The sequence below is a fragment of the Notothenia rossii genome (assembly GCF_949606895.1).
Source record: "Notothenia rossii genome assembly, chromosome: 4".
Lineage (NCBI taxonomy): Eukaryota > Metazoa > Chordata > Actinopteri > Perciformes > Nototheniidae > Notothenia > Notothenia rossii.
The window spans coordinates 41,801,679-41,826,079 of NC_136902.1; the positions used below are offsets into that span (position 1 = coordinate 41,801,679).

The following is a 24,401-nucleotide window of genomic DNA, read 5'->3' on the forward strand; positions in this document are numbered from 1 at the left end:
TCAAAGTCCCACATACACCATCCTCTGGCCCAAATACTACAGCAACAATGTAGATTAATCCGCCACGGAAAATAGTCCCAAACTAAGTTTTCCATCTTCAATAGAACCAGGGGGCGTGTGGCTGAGAGTGACAGACAGGTTAGGGAACCATTAGGGAAGAATTAGTTGATAATAGTACAAAATAAAGAATAATGTATTCTCCTTTTCTTTGCTTTCTTGCAAAGCATGTCAAACTATGTTTTCCCTGAGTGCAGAGACCAGGTTAATCATTTTTTATTTTGCAGCTGCTCTATGAATTGTTTTGATAGTGAGATAATATACAGTATGTGATCATATCATGTGGTGCAACAGGCTGCAGGCCCTCTTAATAGCGCTTCCAATCAAAAATCAAAGGCTGTTGTGTAGTTGGGTTAATAAATATGAATGTATACATACGTTCCCCTGCTCTGAGAGTTTTTGAGCTTTCTGTAAAAAAATAATTGGAGATGAATTCCTAAAGGACGCAAAAATGCAATCGAGCTCAGAACAAGAGTTAAATATTTGCAGAATAGAAGACACGTTTCTATTCATACTGTCAAATACACATACAACTATTTAGTTACAAAATGTAAGATTTATTCCAACAATCTAACATGTGAACAAAAATATATTTACAAGATCAAAATAATTGTTCTGCATTAGTCTGTTGGAATCTTATTATCTCACGGCAGTGCTTATGTGATTGAGTTGAGGTTTTTGGTAGTCAATCGTTGGTTGCATTGAGTTCAACAGCAGTGAGTGGAGGTTAGTCCGCGGTCCCTCAGGTTATCTGGGTTTCCCCATGAATCCACAAAAGCCTCTCACTGCTGATGTGATTGTAGATCCATTGAATCCTTTCAGGGTGAGTCAGCTGGTGGAGCAGGGAGCTGATCAGAAGTTATAAACAGCTGCTGCCTGTCCCACCATTAGTCTTAGCTTTGAAGACTTTGAGATGTCAGATAGGTCTTTGTTTTGCTCCTGTGACAGGTGGCTGAAGACTAAAAGCCTGAAGTCTTGTTGAGGTTGTTGGGCAGGAGGGAGAGATGATGCTCTGGCAACATCACAGGTGACATTGGTGACCTGGGAAGTCAAACAAGAACAAGCTTTACGACATAAGAAAGGCTTCTGGACGAGATTTGTATATTTTGAATTGTCAAAATGTAAAGACAAATGTTGGCATTTACATGCACTGATACTGCAAGATAAAACATATGTCCTCTTTATGCTAAACATCCTAAATGTGTTCTTGTCAATTTCAATTTATTCTTGACATTTTGATTTGATCCTGGACATTTTGATCCACTTCTGGACTGTGCTCTCGACTACCATTTGTTCTCAACACTTCCTCCTGTCTTTGCTCCTCTCTATCCCGTTATACTCTTCCATAGTAATGGCCTACCTGACAGAGTATCCCTCGAATCCCAGTGCTGTGATGAAGATGTTGACGAGGACGGTGAAAAAGACGAACAACGTGGCTGCGTTGTTCATCCTGTTTAACTTGGCGTGTTTCCTCACATCGTTCAGATCGTATTTCACTGCTGGCACAGAATCACATAGAGCAACAACTGAATGAGCCACATGAAGCTGATGAGCCAGAGGGGCAGAGAGCCAGAGACACAGAGGGACGACCTTATGACCTTTTATTGAAGGAAACTGGTGTTGTGTTTTCGTGATGAGACAAAGATGGAGCTTGCTTTCAACTTGGATTGCCCTCTCTTGATTTATCACAGATTACATATAACTAGATGAAGTAATCAGTATACTAAAAAGAAAGGTCACTTTATTCCCTTACAGATATATTTAAAACAATGTGTAATCAGATTACTGATACATTTTTCAAAAACGGGGGTTATTAGGAGGAATACAAAGTTACAATATATATATATACATATGAGTAGCTGGACACCTGATTTATTATCCAAAAATACTGTGTTTGCTTTTAATAAATGTTTTAAACTAATAAAGAATGTGTAAACTCTACTATTCTGTGGGCCTAGTTTAAAAACTAAGACATTTTTTATACAAAACTCCTTGTTTTCTTCTTAGATCATATCGTTTTGTTGCTTTACATAATAACCTTAAGTAGAGAAAATATGATTATTATTTATTTTCTCTCTTATATATCTGCATTGCATTTGATATTGAGGTACAGTAACCATACAGTAGCTGAAAGTAATCAGGTTACTTTTATATTGATACATAGATGAAGTTACTGATTACATTGTTTGAAATGTAAGTTAGGTTCCATTGTTTAAGTAACTCTCTTCACCCTGTCTGTTAAAACACATGCACATGATTATTTTCCCCTTACACAGTTAAGATTCCAGGATCAGAGTTCTGCATTTAAATTGGAACAGAGGGAATAATAACAATGGAGATGCAAAGAGTGACTTGCCGATAAAGATGAGGAGCAGCCCCACCATCACTTGTAGAGTGATGGACAGAGACAGCAGAACGAGGAGGGGCAGGTAGAACCGGTAGTGAGGCCCCACGTAGAGGACGCTCTTCAGCTGGGACGAGTTGGCCATCAGCAGGGCCACGTCCAACATGCTCTGAGCCGCACTCTTCTTCGTGGCGTAGTGATTCATGTTGATGGGCCGGCCCGCTTTCCCATGGGGGGCTGGCCCTGCCTGCAGGAGAGGAGAGGAGAGGAGGATGTTAGGTTCCAGGTCACACAGGTGCTATTTTACAGCCATAGTCCCATGGATGAATTACTGGCCATATCAAAATCAAATAATTGGACACAGGCACAGGGGCCAAATGTGTCAGTGGACTCCCTCGTCTTCAACTAGAAAATATAATTTGAAGAAAAAGTACGTACCAGCCAGCTAGAGACTCAAAGTAACAACAAAGAGATTTAAAACAGCTGCAAAGAGACTGACATCTTTGAAAAGGGGGAAATAAAGATACATAAAACGGATTCCAAAGACACACAACAATTACAACAAGACACACAACAACTACAAGAGATACAAATACAAAGAGATACAAAGCAACTACAAAGAGACACAAAACAACTACAAAGAGACACAAAAACACTACAAAGAGACACAAAACAACTACAAAGAAACGCAAAACAACTACAAAGATACACAAAGCAACTACAAAGAGACGCAAAACAACTACAAAGAGACGCAAAACAACGACAAAGAGATACAAAACAACTACAAAGAGACACAAAGCAACTACAAAGAGATACAAAACAACTACAAAGAGACACAAAGCAACTACAAAGACACGCAAAACAACTAAAAGAGACACAAAACAACTACAAAGAGATACAAAAAAACTACAAAGAGACGCAAAAACACTACAAAGAAATACAAAACAACTACAAAGAGATACAAAACAACTACAAAGAGACACAAAACAACTACAAAGAGACACCAAGCAACTACAAAGAGATACAAAACAACTACAAAGAGACGCAAAACAACTAGAAAGAGACACAAAGCAACTACAAAGAGAAGCAAAACAACTACAAAGAGACGCAAAACAACTACAAAGAGACACAAAGCAACTACAAAGAGATACAAAACAACTACAAAGAGACACAAAGCAACTACAAAGAGATACAAAACAACTACAAAGAGACACAAAACAACTACAAAGAGATAAAAAACAACTACAAAGAGATACAAAACAACTACAAAGAGACGCAAAAACACTACAAAGAGACACAAAACAACTACAAAGAGACGCAAAACAACTACAAAGAGACACAAAACAACTACAAAGAGACACAAAACAACTACAAAGAGATACAAAACAACTACAAAGAGATACAATGCAACTACAAAGAGACACAAAACAACTACAAAGAGATACAAAACAACTACAAAGAGACACAAAACAACTACAAAGAGATACAAAACAACTACAAAGAAATACAAAACAACTACAAAGAGACACAAAACAACTACAAAGAGATTAAAAACAACTACAAAGAGATACAAAACAACTACAAAGAGACGCAAAAACACTACAAAGAGACACAAAACAACTACAAAGAGATACAATGCAACTACAAAGAGACACAAAACAACTACAGAGAGACGCAAAAACACTACAAAGAGATACAAAACAACTACAAAGAGATACAATGCAACTACAAAGAGACACAAAACAACTACAGAGATACAAAACAACTACAAAGAGACATAAAACAACTACAAAGAGATACAAAACAACTACAAAGAGATACAATGCAACTACAAAGACACACAAAACAACTACAAAGAGACACAAAACAACTACAAAGAGACGCAAAAACACTACAAAGAGACACAAAACAACTACAAAGAGATAAAAAACAACTACAAAGAGATACAAAACAACTACAAAGAGACGCAAAAACACTACAAAGAGACACAAAACAACTACAAAGAGATACAAAACAACTACAAAGAAATACAAAACAACTACAAAGAGACACAAAACAACTACAAAGAGATTAAAAACAACTACAAAGAGATACAAAACAACTACAAAGAGACGCAAAAACACTACAAAGAGACACAAAACAACTACAAAGAGATACAATGCAACTACAAAGAGACACAAAACAACTACAGAGAGACGCAAAAACACTACAAAGAGATACAAAACAACTACAAAGAGATACAATGCAACTACAAAGAGACACAAAACAACTACAGAGATACAAAACAACTACAAAGAGACATAAAACAACTACAAAGAGATACAAAACAACTACAAAGAGATACAATGCAACTACAAAGACACACAAAACAACTACAAAGAGACGCAAAACAACTACAAAGAGACACAAAACAACTACAAAGAGATACAAAACAACTACAAAGAGATACAATGCAACTACAAAGAGACACAAAACAACTACAAAGAGACGCAAAAACACTACAAAGAGACACAAAAAAACTACAAAGAGACGCAAAACAACTACAAAGAGACACAAAACAACTACAAAGAGATACAAAACAACTACAAAGAGACACAAAACAACTACAAAGAGATAAAAAACAACTACAAAGAGATACAAAACAACTACAAAGAGACGCAAAAACACTACAAAGAGACACAAAACAACTACAAAGAGACACAAAACAACTACAAAGAGATACAAAACAACTACAAAGAGATACAATGCAACTACAAAGAGACACAAAACAACTACAAAGAGATACAAAACAACTACAAAGAGACACAAAACAACTACAAAGAGATACAAAACAACTACAAAGAAATACAAAACAACTACAAAGAGACACAAAACAACTACAAAGAGATTAAAAACAACTACAAAGAGATACAAAACAACTACAAAGAGACGCAAAAACACTACAAAGAGACACAAAACAACTACAAAGAGATACAATGCAACTACAAAGAGACACAAAACAACTACAGAGAGACGCAAAAACACTACAAAGAGATACAAAACAACTACAAAGAGATACAATGCAACTACAAAGAGACACAAAACAACTACAGAGATACAAAACAACTACAAAGAGACATAAAACAACTACAAAGAGATACAAAACAACTACAAAGAGATACAATGCAACTACAAAGACACACAAAACAACTACAAAGAGATACAATGCAACTAAAAAGAGACACAAAACAACTACAAAGAGATACAAAACAACTGCAAAGAGATACGAAAACAATACAAAGAGATACAAAACAACTAAAAGAGACACAAAACAACTACAAAGAGACACAAAGCAACTACAAAGAGATACAAAACAACTACAAAGAGATACAAAACAACTACAAAGAGACGCAAAACAACTACAAAGAGATACAAAACAACTACAAAGAGACACAAAACAACTACAAAGAGACGCAAAACAACTACAAAGAGACACAAAGCAACTACGAAGAGACGCAAAAATACTACAAAGAGATACAAAACAACTACAAAGAGATACAAAACAACTACAAAGAGATACAAAACAACTACAAAGAGACGCAAAACAACTAAAAGACACACAAAACAACTACAAAGAGACACAAAGCAACTAAAAAGAGACGCAAAACAACTACAAAGAGATACAAAACAACTACAAAGATACACAAAAAAACTACAAAGAGACACAAAACAACTACAAAGAGACACAAAAACACTACAAAGAGATACAAAACCACTAGAAAGAGACACAAAACAACTACAAAGAGACACAAAAACACTACAAAGAGACGCAAAACAACTACAAAGAGACGCAAAACAACTACAAAGAGATACAAAACAACTACAAAGAGATACAAAGCAACTACAAAGAGACACAAAACAACTACAAATAGATACAAAACAACTACAAATAGATACAAAACAACTACAAAGAGACACAAAACAACTACAAAGAGATACAATGCAACTACAAAGAGACACACAACAACTACAAAGACATACAATGCAACTACAAAGAGACACAAAACAACTACAAAGAGATACATAGCAACTACAAAGAGACACAAAACAACTACAAAGAGATACAAAACAACTACAAAGAGATGCAAAACAACTATAAAGAGACGCAAAACAACTACAAAGAGATACAAAACAACTACAAAGAGACACAAAACAACTACAAAGAGATACAAAACAACTACAAAGAGACACAAAACAACTACAAAGAGACGCAAAACAACTACAAAGAGATACAAAACAACTACAAAGAGACGCAAAACAACTACTAAGAGACGCAAAACAACTACAAAGAGATACAAAACAACTACAAAGAGACACAAAAACACTACAAAGAGACATAAAACTACTACAAATAGATACACAACAACTACAAAGAGACGCAAAACAACTACAAAGAGATACAAAACAACTAAAAACAGACACAGAACAACTAGAAAGAGACGCAAAAACACTACAAAGAGATACAAAACAACTACAAAGAGATACAATGCAACTACAAAGAGACACAAAACAACTACAAATAGACACAAAACAACTACAAAGAGATACAATGCAACTACAAAGAGACATAAAACAACTACAAAGAGATAGAAAGCAACTACAAAGAGACACAAAACAACTACAAAGAGATACAAAACAACTACAAAGAGATACAATGCAACTACAAAGAGACACAAAACAACTACAAAGAGATACAAAGCAACTACAAAAAGACACAAAACAACTACAAAGAGACACAAAACAACTACAAATAGACACAAAAACACTACAAAGATATACAAAGCAACTACAAAGAGACACAAAACAACTACAAAGAGATACAAAGCAACTACAAAGAGACACAAAACAACTAAAAGAGACACAAAACAACTACAAGAGACACAAAAACACTACAAAGAGACACAAAACAACTACAAAGAGACACAAAAACACTAAAAAGAGATACAAAGCAACTACAAAGAGACACAAAACAACTACAAAGAGACACACAACAACTACAAAGAGACACAAAACAACTACAAAGAGATACAAAACGACTACAAAGAGATACAAAACAACTACAAAAAGACACAAAACAACTACAAAGAGATACAAAGCAACTACAAAGAGACACAAAACAACTAAAAGAGACACAAAACAACTACAAGAGACACAAAAACACTACAAAGAGACACAAAACAACTACAAAGAGACACAAAAACACTACAAAGAGATACAAAGCAACTACAAAGAGACACAAACAACTACAAAGAGACACACAACAACTACAAAGAGACACAAAACAACTACAAAGAGATAAAAAACAACTACAAAGAGGTACAAAACAACTACAAAGAGACACAAAACCACTACAAAGAGACACAAAAACACTACAAAGAGACACAAATCACTACAAAAAGATACAAAACAACTACAAAGAGAAACAAAACAACTACAAAGAGATACAAAACAACTACAAAGAGACACAAAGCAACTTCAAAGAGATACAAAACAATACAAAGAGACACAAAACAAGACGCAAAACAACTACAAAGAGATACAAAAAAACTACAAAGAGACACAAAACAACTACAAAGAGATAGAAAGCAACTACAAAGAGACACAAAACAACTAAAAAGAGATAGAAAGCAACTACAAAGAGACACAAAACAACTACAAAGAGATACAAAAAAACTACAAAGAGACACAAAAACAATACAAAGAGACACAAAAACACTACAAAGAGACACAAAACAACTACAAAGAGACACAAAGCAAATACAAAGAGACACAAAACAACTACAAAGAGACACAAAACAACTACAAAGAGACACAAAACAACTACAAAGAGACACAAAAACACTACAAAGATATACAAAGCAACTACAAAGAGACACAAAACAACTACAAAGAGATACAATGCAACTACAAAGAGACACAAAACAACTACAAAGAGATACAAAACAACTACAAATAGATACAAAACAACTACAAGAGACACAAAAACACTCCAAAGAGACACAAAACAACTACAAAGAGACACAAAAACACTACAAAGAGATACATAGCAACTACAAAGAGACACAAAACAACTACAAAGAGACACAAAACAACTACAAAGAGACGCAAAACAACTACAAAGAGATACAAAACAACTACAAAGAGACACAAAACAACTACAAAGAGATACAAAACAACTACAAAGAAATACAAAACAACTACAAAGAGACACAAAGCAACTACAAAGAGACGCAAAAAAACTACAAAGAGATACAAAGCAACTACGAAAAGACACAAAACAACTACAAAGAGACACAAAACAACTACAAAGAGACACAAAACCACTAGAAAGAGACACAAAAACACTACAAATATATATAAAGCAACTACAAAAGAGACACAAAACAACTACAAACAGATACAATGCAACTACAAAGACACACAAGGCAACTACAAAGAGACACACAAAAACTACAAAGAGATACAATGTAACTACAAAGACACACAAAACAACTACAAAGAGATACAATGCCACTACAAAGAGACACAAAACAACTACAAAGAGATACAAAACAACTACAAAGAGATACAAAGCAACTACAAAGAGAGACAAAGCAACTACAAAAAGACACAAAACAACTACAAAGAGACACAAAACATCTACAAAGAGATACAAAGCAACTACAAAGAGATACAAAACAACCACAAAGAGATACAAAGCAACTACAAAGAGACACACCACAACTACAAAGAGATACAATGCAACTACAAAGAGACACAAAACAACTACAAAGAGATACAAAACAACTACAAATAGATACAAAACAACTACAAGAGACACAAAAACACTACAAAGAGACACAAAACAACAACAAAGAGACACACAAACACTACAAAGAGATACAAAGCAACTACAAAGAGACACAAAACAACTACAAAGAGACACAAAACAACTACAAAGAGACACAAAAACACTACAAAGATATATAAAGCAACTACAAAGAGACACAAAACAACTACAAAGAGATACAATGCAACTACAAAGAGACACAAAGCAACTACAAAGAGACACACAATAACTGCAAAGAGATACAATGCAACTACAAAGAGACATAAAAACAACTACAAAGAGACACAAAACAACTACAAAGAGATATATAGCAACTACAAAGAGACACAAAGCAACTATAAAGAGACACAAAATAACTACAAAGAGATACAATGCAACTACAAAGAGACACAAAACAACTACAAAGAGATACAAAACAACTACAAAGAGACACAAAACAACTACAAAGAGATACAAAACAACTACAAAGAGACACAAAGAGACGCAAAACAACTACAAAGAAATACAAAACAACTACAAAGAGACACAAAGCAACTACAAAGAGACGCAAAACAACTACAAAGAGATACAAAGCAACTACAAAAAGACACAAAACAACTACAAAGAGACACAAAACAACTACAAAGAGACACAAAACAACTACAAAGAGACACAAAAACACTACAAATATATATAAAGCAACTACAAAAGAGACACAAAACAACTACAAAGAGATACAATGCAACTACAAAGACACACAAGACAACTACAAAGAGACACACAAAAACTACAAAGAGATACAATGTAACTACAAAGACACACAAAAAAACTACAAAGAGATACAATGCAACTACAAAGAGACACAAAACAACTACAAAGAGATACAAAACAACTATAAAGAGATACAAAGCAACTACAAAGAGAGACAAAGCAACTACAAAAAGACACAAAACAACTACAAAGAGACACAAAACATCTACAAAGAGATACAAAGCAACTACAAAGAGATACAAAACAACTACAAAGAGATACAAAGCAACTACAAAGAGATACAAAACAACTACAAATAGATACAAAACAACTACAAGAGACACAAAACAACTACAAAGAGACACAAAACAACTACCAAGAGATACAAAACAACTACAAAGAAATACAAAACAACTACAAAGAGACACAAAGCAACTACAAAGAGACGCAAAAAAACTACAAAGAGATACAAAGCAACTACAAAAAGACACAAAACAACTACAAAGAGACACAAAACAACTACAAAGAGACACAAAACCACTACAAAGAGACACAAAAACACTACAAATATATATAAAGCAACTACAAAAGAGACACAAAACAACTACAAACAGATACAATGCAACTACAAAGACACACAAGGCAACTACAAAGAGACACACAAAAACTACAAAGAGATACAATGTAACTACAAAGACACACAAAACAACTACAAAGAGATACAATGCCACTACAAAGAGACACAAAACAACTACAAAGAGATACAAAACAACTACAAAACAACTACAAAGAGATACAAAGCAACTACAAAGAGAGACAAAGCAACTACAAAAAGACACAAAACAACTACAAAGAGACACAAAACATCTACAAAGAGATACAAAGCAACTACAAAGAGATACAAAACAACCACAAAGAGATACAAAGCAACTACAAAGAGACACAACACAACTACAAAGAGATACAATGCAACTACAAAGAGACACAAAACAACTACAAAGAGATACAAAACAACTACAAATATATACAAAACAACTACAAGAGACACAAAAACACTACAAAGAGACACAAAACAACTACAAAGAGACACACAAACACTACAAAGAGATACAAAGCAACTACAAAGAGACACAAAACAACTACAAAGAGACACAAAACAACTACAAAGAGACACAAAAACACTACAAAGATATATAAAACAACTACAAAGAGACACAAAACAACTACAAAGAGATACAATGCAACTACAAAGAGACACAAAGCAACTACAAAGAGACACAAAATAACTGCAAAGAGATACAATGCAACTACAAAGAGACATAAAAATAACTACAAAGAGACACAAAACAACTAAAAAGAGATATATAGCAACTACAAAGAGACACAAAGCAACTATAAAGAGACACAAAATAACTACAAAGAGATACAATGCAACTACAAAGAGACACAAAACAACTACAAAGAGACACAAAACAACTACAAAGAGATACAAAACAACTACAAAGAGACACAAAACAACTACAAAGAGACACAAAACAACTACAAAGAGATACAATGCAACTACAAAGAGACACAAAGCAACTACAAAGAGACACAAAATAACTACAAAGAGATACAATGCAACTACAAAGAGACATAAAAACAACTACAAAGAGATACAAAGCAACTACAAAGAGACACAAAACAACTACAAAGAGACACAAAAACACTACAAATATATATAAAGCAACTACAAAAGAGACACAAAACAACTACAAAGAGATACAATGCAACTACAAAGACACACAAGACAACTACAAAGAGACACACAAAAACTACAAAGAGATACAATGTAACTACAAAGACACACAAAACAACTACAAAGAGATACAATGCAACTACAAAGAGATACAAAACAACTACAAAAAGACACAAAACAACTACAAAAAGACACAAAACAATTACAAAGAGACACAAAAACACTACAAAGAGATACAAAGCAACTACAAAGAGATAAAATGCAACAACAAAGAGACACAAAACAACTACAAAGAGATACAAAACAACTACAAATAGATACAAAACAACTACAAGAGACACAAAAACACTACAAAGAGACACAAAACAACTACAAAGAGACACAAAAACACTACAAAGAGATACAAAGCAACTACAAAGAGACACAAAACAACTACAAAGAGACACAAAACAACTACAAAGAGACACAAAAACACTACAACTATATATAAAGCAACTACAAAAGAGACACAAAACAACTACAAAGAGATACAATGCAACTACAAAGACACACAAGACAACTACAAAGAGACACACAAAAACTACAAAGAGATACAATTTAACTACAAAGACACACAAAACAACTACAAAGAGATACAATGCAACTACAAAGAGATACAAAACAACTACAAAAAGACACAAAACAACTACAAAAAGACACAAAACAATTACAAAGAGACACAAAAACACTACAAAGAGATACAAAGCAACTACAAAGAGATACAAAACAACTACAAAGAGATACAAAGCAACTACAAAGAGACACAACACAACTACAAAGAGATAAAATGCAACAACAAAGAGACACAAAACAACTACAAAGAGATACAAAACAACTACAAATAGATACAAAACAACTACAAGAGACACAAAAACACTACAAAGAGACACAAAACAACTACAAAGAGACACAAAAACACTACAAAGAGATACAAAGCAACTACAAAGAGACACAAAACAACTACAAAGAGACACAAAACAACTACAAAGAGACACAAAAACACTACAAAGATATATAAAGCAACTACAAAGAGACACAAAACAACTACAAAGAGATACAATGCAACTACATAGAGACACAAAGCAACTACAAAGAGACACAAAATAACTACAAAGAGATACAATGCAACTACAAAGAGACACAAAACAACTACAAAGAGATACAAAGCAACTACAAAGAGACACAAAACAACTAAAAGAGACACAAAAACACTACAAAAAGACACAAAACAACTACAAAGAGACACAAAACAACTACAAAGAGACACAAAACAACTACAAAGAGATACAAAGCAACTACCAAGAGACACAAAACAACTACAAAGAGATACATAGCAACTACAAAGAGATACAAAACAACTACAAAAAGACACAAAACAACTACAAAGAGACACAAAACAACTACAAAGAGACACAACACAACTACAAAGAGACACAAAAACCCTACAAAGATATACAAAGCAACTACAAAGAGATACAATGTAACTACAAAGAGACACAAAACAACTACAAAGAGATACAATGCAACTACAAAGAGACACAAAACAACTACAAAGAGATACAAAACAACTACAAAGAGATGCAAAAACACTACAAAGAGACACAAAAACACTACAAAGAGACACAAAACAACTACAAAGAGACACAAAAACACTACAAAGAGATACAAAGCAACTACAAAGAGACACAAAACAACTACAAAGAGACACAAAACAACTACAAAGAGACACAAAAACACTACAAAGATATATAAAGCAACTACAAAGAGACACAAAACAACTACAAAGAGAAACAATGCAACTACAAAGAGACACAAAGCAACTACAAAGAGACACAAAATAACTACAAAGAGATACAATGCAACTACAAAGAGACATAAAAACAACTAGAAAGAGATACAAAGCAACTACAAAGAGACACAAAACAACTAAAAGAGACACAAAACACTACAAAAAGACACAAAACAACTACAAAGAGACACAAAACAACTACAAAGAGACACAAAACAACTACAAAGAGATACAAAGCAACTACAAAGAGACACAAAAAAACTACAAAGAGATACATAGCAACTACAAATGGACACAAAGCAACTACAAGGAGACACAAAATAACTACAAAGAGATACAATGCAACTACAAAGAGACACAAAACAACTACAAAGAGATACAAAACAACTACAAAGAGACACAAAACAACTACAAAGAGATACAAAACAACTACAAAGAGACACAAAACAACTACAAAGAGATACAAAACAACTACAAAGAAATACAAAACAACTACAAAGAGACACAAAGCAACTACAAAGAGACGCAAAACAACTACAAAGAGATACAAAGCAACTACAAAAAGACACAAAACAACTACAAAGAGACACACAAAAACTACAAAGAGATACAATGTAACTACAAAGACACACAAAACAACTACAAAGAGATACAATGCAACTACAAAGAGATACAAAAACACTACAAAAAGACACAAAACAACTACAAAAAGACACAAAAAAACTACAAAGAGACACAAAAACACTACAAAGAGATACAAAGCAACTACAAAGAGATACAAAACAACTACAAAGAGATACAAAGCAACTACAAAGAGACACAACACAACTACAAAGAGATAAAATGCAACAACAAAGAGACACAAAACAACTACAAAGAGATACAAAACAACTACAAATAGATACAAAACAACTACAAGAGACACAAAACAACTACAAAGAGACACAAAAACACTACAAAGAGATACAAAGCAACTACAAAGAGACACAAAACAACTACAAAGAGACACAAAACAACTACAAAGAGACACAAAAACACTACAAAGATATATAAAGCAACTACAAAGAGACACAAAAACACTACAAAGAGATACAAAGCAACTACAAAGAGATACAAAACAACTACAAAGAGATACAAAGCAACTACAAAGAGACACAACACAACTACAAAGAGATAAAATGCAACAACAAAGAGACACAAAACAACTACAAAGAGATACAAAACAACTACAAATAGATACAAAACAACTACAAGAGACACAAAAACACTACAAAGAGACACAAAACAACTACAAAGAGACACAAAAACACTACAAAGAGATACAAAGCAACTACAAAGAGACACAAAACAACTACAAAGAGACACAAAACAACTACAAAGAGACACAAAAACACTACAAAGATATATAAAGCAACTACAAAGAGACACAAAACAACTACAAAGAGATACAATGCAACTACATAGAGACACAAAGCAACTACAAAGAGACACAAAATAACTACAAAGAGATACAATGCAACTACAAAGAGACACAAAACAACTACAAAGAGATACAAAGCAACTACAAAGAGACACAAAACAACTAAAAGAGACACAAAAACACTACAAAAAGACACAAAACAACTAGAAAGAGACACAAAACAACTACAAAGAGACACAAAACAACTACAAAGAGATACAAAGCAACTACCAAGAGACACAAAACAACTACAAAGAGATACATAGCAACTACAAAGAGAGGCAAAACAACTACAAAAAGACACAAAACAACTACAAAGAGACACAAAACAACTACAAAGAGACACAACACAACTACAAAGAGACACAAAAACCCTACAAAGATATACAAAGCAACTACAAAGAGATACAATGCAACTACAAAGAGACACAAAACAACTACAAAGAGATACAATGCAACTACAAAGAGACACAAAACAACTACAAAGAGATACAAAACAACTACAAAGAGATGCAAAAACACTACAAAGAGACACAAAAACACTACAAAGAGACACAAAACAACTACAAAGAGACACAAAAACACTACAAAGAGATACAAAGCAACTACAAAGAGACACAAAACAACTACAAAGAGACACAAAACAACTACAAAGAGACACAAAAACACTACAAAGATATATAAAGCAACTACAAAGAGACACAAAACAACTACAAAGAGATACAATGCAACTACAAAGAGACACAAAGCAACTACAAAGAGACACAAAATAACTACAAAGAGATACAATGCAACTACAAAGAGACATAAAAACAACTACAAAGAGATACAAAGCAACTACAAAGAGACACAAAACAACTAAAAGAGACACAAAACACTACAAAAAGACACAAAACAACTACAAAGAGACACAAAACAACTACAAAGAGGCACAAAACAACTACAAAGAGATACAAAGCAACTACAAAGAGACACAAAAAAACTACAAAGAGATACATAGCAACTACAAATGGACACAAAGCAACTACAAGGAGACACAAAATAACTACAAAGAGATACAATGCAACTACAAAGAGACACAAAACAACTACAAAGAGATACAAAACAACTACAAAGAGACACAAAACAACTACAAAGAGATACAAAACAACTACAAAGAGACACAAAACAACTACAAAGAGATACAAAACAACTACAAAGAAATACAAAACAACTAGAAAGAGACGCAAAACAACTACAAAGAGATACAAAGCAACTACAAAAAGACACAAAACAACTACAAAGAGACACAAAAACACTACAAATATATATAAAGCAACTACAAAAGAGACACAAAACAACTACAAAGAGATACAATGCAACTACAAAGACACACAAGACAACTACAAAGAGACACACAAAAACTACAAAGAGATACAATGTAACTACAAAGACACACAAAACAACTACAAAGAGATACAATGCAACTACAAAGAGATACAAAAACACTACAAAAAGACACAAAACAACTACAAAAAGACACAAAAAAACTACAAAGAGACACAAAAACACTACAAAGAGATACAAAGCAACTACAAAGAGATACAAAACAACTACAAAGAGATACAAAGCAACTACAAAGAGACACAACACAACTACAAAGAGATAAAATGCAACAACAAAGAGACACAAAACAACTACAAAGAGATACAAAACAACTACAAATAGATACAAAACACTACAAAGAGACACAAAACAACTACAAAGAGACACAAAAACACTACAAAGAGATACAAAGCAACTACAAAGAGACACAAAACAACTACAAAGAGACACAAAACAACTACAAAGAGACACAAAAACACTACAAAGATATATAAAGCAACTACAAAGAGACACAAAACAACTACAAAGAGATACAATGCAACTACATAGAGACACAAAGCAACTACAAAGAGACACAAAATAACTACAAAGAGATACAATGCAACTACAAAGAGACACAAAACAACTACAAAGAGATACAAAGCAACTACAAAGAGACACAAAACAACTAAAAGAGACACAAAAACACTACAAAAAGACACAAAACAACTACAAAGAGACACAAAACAACTACAAAGAGATACAAAGCAACTACCAACTGACACAAAACAACTACAAAGAGATACATAGCAACTACAAAGAGACGCAAAACAACTACAAAAAGACACAAAACAACTACAAAGAGACACAAAACAACTACAAAGAGACAGAAAACAACTACAAAGAGACACAAAAACCCAACAAAGATATACAAAGCAACGACAAAGAGACACAAAACAACTATAAAAGAGATACAATGCAACTACAAAGAGACACAAAACCACTACAAAGAGACACAAAACAACTACAAAGAGATACAATGCAACTACAAAGAGACACAAAACAACTACAAAGAGATACAAAGCAACTACAAAGAGACACAAAACAACTAAAAGAGACACAAAAACACCACAAAGAGAAACAAAACAACTACAAAGAGACACAAAAACACTACAAAGAGAGACAAAGCAACTACAAAGAGACACAAAACAACTACAAAGAGACACAAAACAACTACAAAGAGACACAAAAACACTACAAAGATATATAAAGCAACTACAAAGAGACACAAAACAACTACAAAGAGATACAATGCAACTACATAGAGACACAAAGCAACTACAAAGAGACACAAAATAACTACAAAGAGATACAATGCAACTACAAAGAGACACAAAACAACTACAAAGAGATACAAAGCAACTACAAAGAGACACAAAACAACTAAAAGAGACACAAAAACACTACAAAAAGACACAAAACAACTACAAAGAGACACAAAACAACTACAAAGAGACACAAAACAACTACAAAGAGATACAAAGCAACTACCAAGAGACACAAAACAACTACAAAGAGATACATAGCAACTACAAAGAGAGGCAAAACAACTACAAAAAGACACAAAACAACTACAAAGAGACACAAAACAACTACAAAGAGACACAACACAACTACAAAGAGACACAAAAACCCAACAAAGATATACAAAGCAACTACAAAGAGATACAATGCAACTACAAAGAGACACAAAACAACTACAAAGAGATACAATGCAACTACAAAGAGACACAAAACAACTACAAAGAGATACAAAACAACTACAAAGAGATGCAAAAACACTACAAAGAGACACAAAAACACTACAAAGAGACACAAAACAACTACAAAGAGACACAAAAACACTACAAAGAGATACAAAGCAACTACAAAGAGACACAAAACAACTACAAAGAGACACAAAACAACTACAAAGAGACACAAAAACACTACAAAGATATATAAAGCAACTACAAAGAGACACAAAACAACTACAAAGAGATACAATGCAACTACAAAGAGACACAAAGCAACTACAAAGAGACACAAAATAACTACAAAGAGATACAATGCAACTACAAAGAGACATAAAAACAACTACAAAGAGATACAAAGCAACTACAAAGAGACACAAAACAACTAAAAGAGACACAAAACACTACAAAAAGACACAAAACAACTACAAAGAGACACAAAACAACTACAAAGAGGCACAAAACAACTACAAAGAGATACAAAGCAACTACAAAGAGACACAAAAAAACTACAAAGAGATACATAGCAACTACAAATGGACACAAAGCAACTACAAGGAGACACAAAATAACTACAAAGAGATACAATGCAACTACAAAGAGACACAAAACAACTACAAAGAGATACAAAACAACTACAAAGAGACACAAAACAACTACAAAGAGATACAAAACAACTACAAAGAGACACAAAACAACTACAAAGAGATACAAAACAACTACAAAGAAATACAAAACAACTAGAAAGAGACGCAAAACAACTACAAAGAGATACAAAGCAACTACAAAAAGACACAAAACAACTACAAAGAGACACAAAAACACTACAAATATATATAAAGCAACTACAAAAGAGACACAAAACAACTACAAAGAGATACAATGCAACTACAAAGACACACAAGACAACTACAAAGAGACACACAAAAACTACAAAGAGATACAATGTAACTACAAAGACACACAAAACAACTACAAAGAGATACAATGCAACTACAAAGAGATACAAAAACACTACAAAAAGACACAAAACAACTACAAAAAGACACAAAAAAACTACAAAGAGACACAAAAACACTACAAAGAGATACAAAGCAACTACAAAGAGATACAAAACAACTACAAAGAGATACAAAGCAACTACAAAGAGACACAACACAACTACAAAGAGATAAAATGCAACAACAAAGAGACACAAAACAACTACAAAGAGATACAAAACAACTACAAATAGATACAAAACACTACAAAGAGACACAAAACAACTACAAAGAGACACAAAAACACTACAAAGAGATACAAAGCAACTACAAAGAGACACAAAACAACTACAAAGAGACACAAAACAACTACAAAGAGACACAAAAACACTACAAAGATATATAAAGCAACTACAAAGAGACACAAAACAACTACAAAGAGATACAATGCAACTACATAGAGACACAAAGCAACTACAAAGAGACACAAAATAACTACAAAGAGATACAATGCAACTACAAAGAGACACAAAACAACTACAAAGAGATACAAAGCAACTACAAAGAGACACAAAACAACTAAAAGAGACACAAAAACACTACAAAAAGACACAAAACAACTACAAAGAGACACAAAACAACTACAAAGAGATACAAAGCAACTACCAACTGACACAAAACAACTACAAAGAGATACATAGCAACTACAAAGAGACGCAAAACAACTACAAAAAGACACAAAACAACTACAAAGAGACACAAAACAACTACAAAGAGACAGAAAACAACTACAAAGAGACACAAAAACCCAACAAAGATATACAAAGCAACGACAAAGAGACACAAAACAACTATAAAAGAGATACAATGCAACTACAAAGAGACACAAAACCACTACAAAGAGACACAAAACAACTACAAAGAGATACAATGCAACTACAAAGAGACACAAAACAACTACAAAGAGATACAAAGCAACTACAAAGAGACACAAAACAACTAAAAGAGACACAAAAACACCACAAAGAGAAACAAAACAACTACAAAGAGACACAAAAACACTACAAAGAGAGACAAAGCAACTACAAAGAGACACAAAACAACTACAAAGAGACACAAAACAACTACAAAGACCAACAAAAACACTACAAAGATATACAAAGCAACTACAAAGAGACACAAAACAACTACAAAGAGATACAATGCAACTACAAAGAGACACAAAACAACTACAAAGAGATACAAAACAACTACAAATAGATACAAAACAACTACAAGAGACACAAAAACACTACAAAGAGACACAAAACAACTAAAAAGAGACACAAAAACACTACAAAGAGATACAAAGCAACTACAAAGAGACACAAAACAACTACAAAGAGACACAAAAAAACTACAAAGAGACACAAAAACACTACAAAGATATACAAAGTAACTACAAAGAGACACAAAACAACTACAAAGAGATACAATGCAACTACAAAGAGACACAAAACAACTACAAAGAGACACAAAACAACTTCAAAGAGATACAATGCAACTACAAAGAGACACAAAACAACTACAAAGAGATACAATGCAACTACAAAGAGACACAAAACAACTACAAAGAGATACAAAACAACTACAAAGAGATGCAAAAACACTACAAAGAGACACAAAACAACTACAAAAAGACCAAAGGTATACAAAGTGACACAATATGTCAATAAAGACTACAAAGCTAAGCGTCTATTTCCTGCTCCTGTGTGGGACAGGGGCCTTGTTTTATTATCTGCCATAACCTTTGCACACTCAATACCCCTTTGACAGCATGGGATAAAATGTTTAACAGTGTTATTTTTTTTTCTCTTTCACAAATCTGAATTCTCTATGTTCATGCGTCACAAAGCTTTAATCAATACACAGACGTGTTATTCATTTTGTTACTATGCTCTTTGTGTACTCGGGTTGTCAGAGAAATGGGAGCGGCACAGCGACAGGTGATAACCTGTTGGCGGGACACACCCACGCGCGCGCACACACACACACACACACACACACACACACACACACACACACACACACACACACACACACACACACACACACACGTACACACACTGTGGGACATTCTTTTCCTGAAACTCAAATAACTTGGCAATTTCTCACACAAACATGTGCAAACATGCATCTGTGATTTGAGTCAAACCAGAGGACAGGTAAGTGTTTCTGTCCCTCTGCTCCACTGAGAGAATGTGTGCTCTGTTTGTTAAACCACATCAGTGGCGAAGGGTTTCTCTCAGGGACGTGCCCTGTCCTGTAACACAGCGAGAGGAGATGTTCCACCTGGGTGAGATCTGTCTGAGTCACACAGCTTTCATTCATCTCGATGAACAGCTGACAACTGTGGACAGAAACACTGATTTCACAAGTCACGGCTGACATTCCTGTGTATAGATAGTGGCTTCCAACCTGGGGGCCAGAAGTCTTCACTCTTCTGTACACTTTGGCTTTTTTTAGTATAACTGGATATTTCAAGCCTTTAACGACTATTCAGATTAAATGTGTTTCTTTGGTTTAACTGGTCAACACCTGTATACGAAGCAGCTGCTAGAGGGGTTCAATAGTCAACACCATTTTTGTTTTGGGCAAAAACAAAAAAAAGTTTGGAACCATAGTGCCAAAGCTGACCTGGTTTTTGGCCCCTCTTTGGATAAGCATGTTTCTCCACATACGTCATCATATAGTCTAATACAGTGATGACGGAGAGTTAGACTTCCATGTGGTGTCACTTAGATCTCCAACAGCATCTAACGTTTATATTCACATGTTTACAGAATGTGTCTGTTCAATGCTATGATCAGTAACAAGATAAGGAACACATAAGGAATACTTTTTATAGTAAGATGATCATCTTCTAAACATCTGCACTTTCAGAAATGTTAGAATCAGCTATTGTTATTCCTCTGCTATTCTCTAACTGCAAAAATTTACAATTACATCCTTAGTACATTCATTAATATTAAGGGTCATAGCTGAAGTTATGAAGTATAACATGAAGCTGCTTATCCTTTGTATCTGATTGAAATATGATCTATTTACAGCCCTTACCAACGTTGTTTAAGTTAGTCACCAGTCCTGTTGTAAAAGACAGAAAGGAATAAAACAGGACAGAAAAAAACAGACAAGACAAAACATAACAAACAAAACAACATTTGAATAGAGCAGTACTGAACATAAAATAGAATAAAAAGTACAACATACAGAAGATCATTAAATAGAACAAACTAAAAAAGGAAAAAAATAAAAGACTGAACAGAACTTTGAAAAAAAGAAAAGATAATAGAAGACAACATAAAATAGAATAGAATTGAAAATAGATTAAATACAGCAGACCATAAACACAAATGAGGATTGAATAGAGCCTTTAATAGAACAAAAATAGAACAGAACATAGAATAGAAAATAATAGAATTTAATAGAATTGAACGAAACATGAAATAGAACGGAATAGAATAGAAGAGATATAATACAAATAAACATCAAACATAAAATAGAATAGAATGGAATAGAATAGAACAGAACATAATAATGTAATAAGTCAGAAGATAGAAAGAACAGTATAGGGAGAAACATTAGATGAAAAAGAATAGAGTAGAGCAGAACATAATAGAACAGTAATGGGAGAGGTTGTCAGTCTGCGTTGTCTACCTCTATATCCCCCAGTTTATTCAGAGCTATGTCCTCTCCGTTCAGCCTGTCCATGTCTCAGCCTGTCCCTGTGTCTCAGTCTGTCCCCGTGTCTCAGGAGCAGCTCTCCCTGCTGAACATCATGTGCTGAGCTTTGGGGAGGAGACAGGCTCAAAAAGTCATGCAAGTCCTCCACTCACAGGAACCCTCCCACCATGAGTCACTTTCCCTCTTCCAGAGCTGTTTTTTGAAAGGCAAACGTCTTGCTTTTGTTTTATCAGCATGTGTCCAGCATTAAGTCTCCAACAATTTAGTGTTTGAAATCATTATAGTTAATTCACTAAATGTGTCTCCTATGTTCACGAGGGGAGAAGTAACTAAGAGCATTTACTCAAGTACAATGTTTGTACTTTACTCATTTACTTTGAACAAATTACTTGATTTTCCATTTTATGATAAAAGTAAATAACGTCATTTTACTCAACTACATTTATTTAACAGCTTTAGCTACTTTTAACAAAATGTATTCCTAAACATTTGTTTTTCAGAACTTTGTTAAACAGTCAAATTCTACTTGTTGCAACAAAATGATCTAGAAATGTTACATATATAAATATAATTATATACACACATAAAGGTCCTTTTTCTGCATACTGATTACTTTTCATTTTTATACTTTAAGTTCATTTTGATTTGATTTAAGTTATATTTTAAATGCAGGACTTATACTTGTTATTTGGACAATGTATTGGTACTTTAACTCAAGTAAAGCATCTCTGCCCAAGAACACTTAGTGACAAGTGTTGTTAAATACGGCTATTTTAGAATCAACCAGACTTAAAGAGCCTGTGACACGAACCCAACAACTGTTGTGCAATGAAATAGTGGGCTACTAGTAATCTCGAACCGTCAGTTTAAAAAAGAAAAAGCGATACCGTTCCGATAAATATCAATAATTTCGAACATCGCGGGAAAATTCCTTCGACTCATTTTGAGGTTTTGGGGGAAGCCGGAAGTGACGTCAATGCGGGAACGCTTCACTGTGCCGTGAGAGAGCCAATCACGGACAAAGTGTGTTGTCATGCGTAGAAATTGTGAATTACTAAGTTTAGGCACGTTAATAACGTTTTAATGAAGTTGACTACAGTATATTCATATTTGTCAGTGCTTTCATGTCAATTCGGCGAACATAAACATAAATGCTCGTGGTGAAGATGATGATTAAATTAGGATTAAAAATCGGTAGTGAGAGCTGCTGAATTTCCTCCCGTCGGATGTGATATAAAAACAAATCGATTATTTTTATAAACTCAAGTGGATGAAACTACATTTATTAGTGCTTTCATGTCAATTCGGCGAACATATGATACATTAAATGATCGTGAGGATGATGATTTAAAAATCTTTTGTTTGAGCCGGTCTGCATTTCCTGATGAGAAAACAAACCTTAGCTTTGTGTAGTTGCAGACTCAGTGGTGTAGTGGGCGTTGGACGCGGGGGTACGCCGTACCCCCACTTATTTGAAGCATGATTAATTTTTTTAATAGTCTAATACATCTAAAATCATTGCCAGTGTTATCAGTTGC

General features: G+C 33.8%; 1 protein-coding gene across 2 annotated transcripts; it reads right to left on the reverse strand.

Moving 5' to 3' along the window:
- Window positions 1-593: 593 nt before the first annotated feature.
- LOC307036068 (ninjurin-1) lies at window positions 594-22,960 on the reverse strand. Of its 2 annotated transcripts, none has more exons than XM_079676069.1 (4): window positions 22,837-22,960; window positions 2,414-2,648; window positions 1,418-1,553; window positions 594-1,098 (listed from the first exon to the last, which is right to left on the reverse strand). In XM_079676069.1, exons 1-4 carry the CDS (start codon window positions 22,888-22,890, stop codon window positions 1,017-1,019), a joined length of 507 nt encoding a protein of 168 aa, XP_079532195.1. In that variant the 5' UTR covers window positions 22,891-22,960; the 3' UTR covers window positions 594-1,016. The 2 variants fall into 2 exon arrangements, with proteins under 2 accessions (XP_079532195.1, XP_079532194.1); XM_079676068.1 differs by having other exon boundaries at window positions 1,418-1,556.
- Window positions 22,961-24,401: the final 1,441 nt, after the last annotated feature.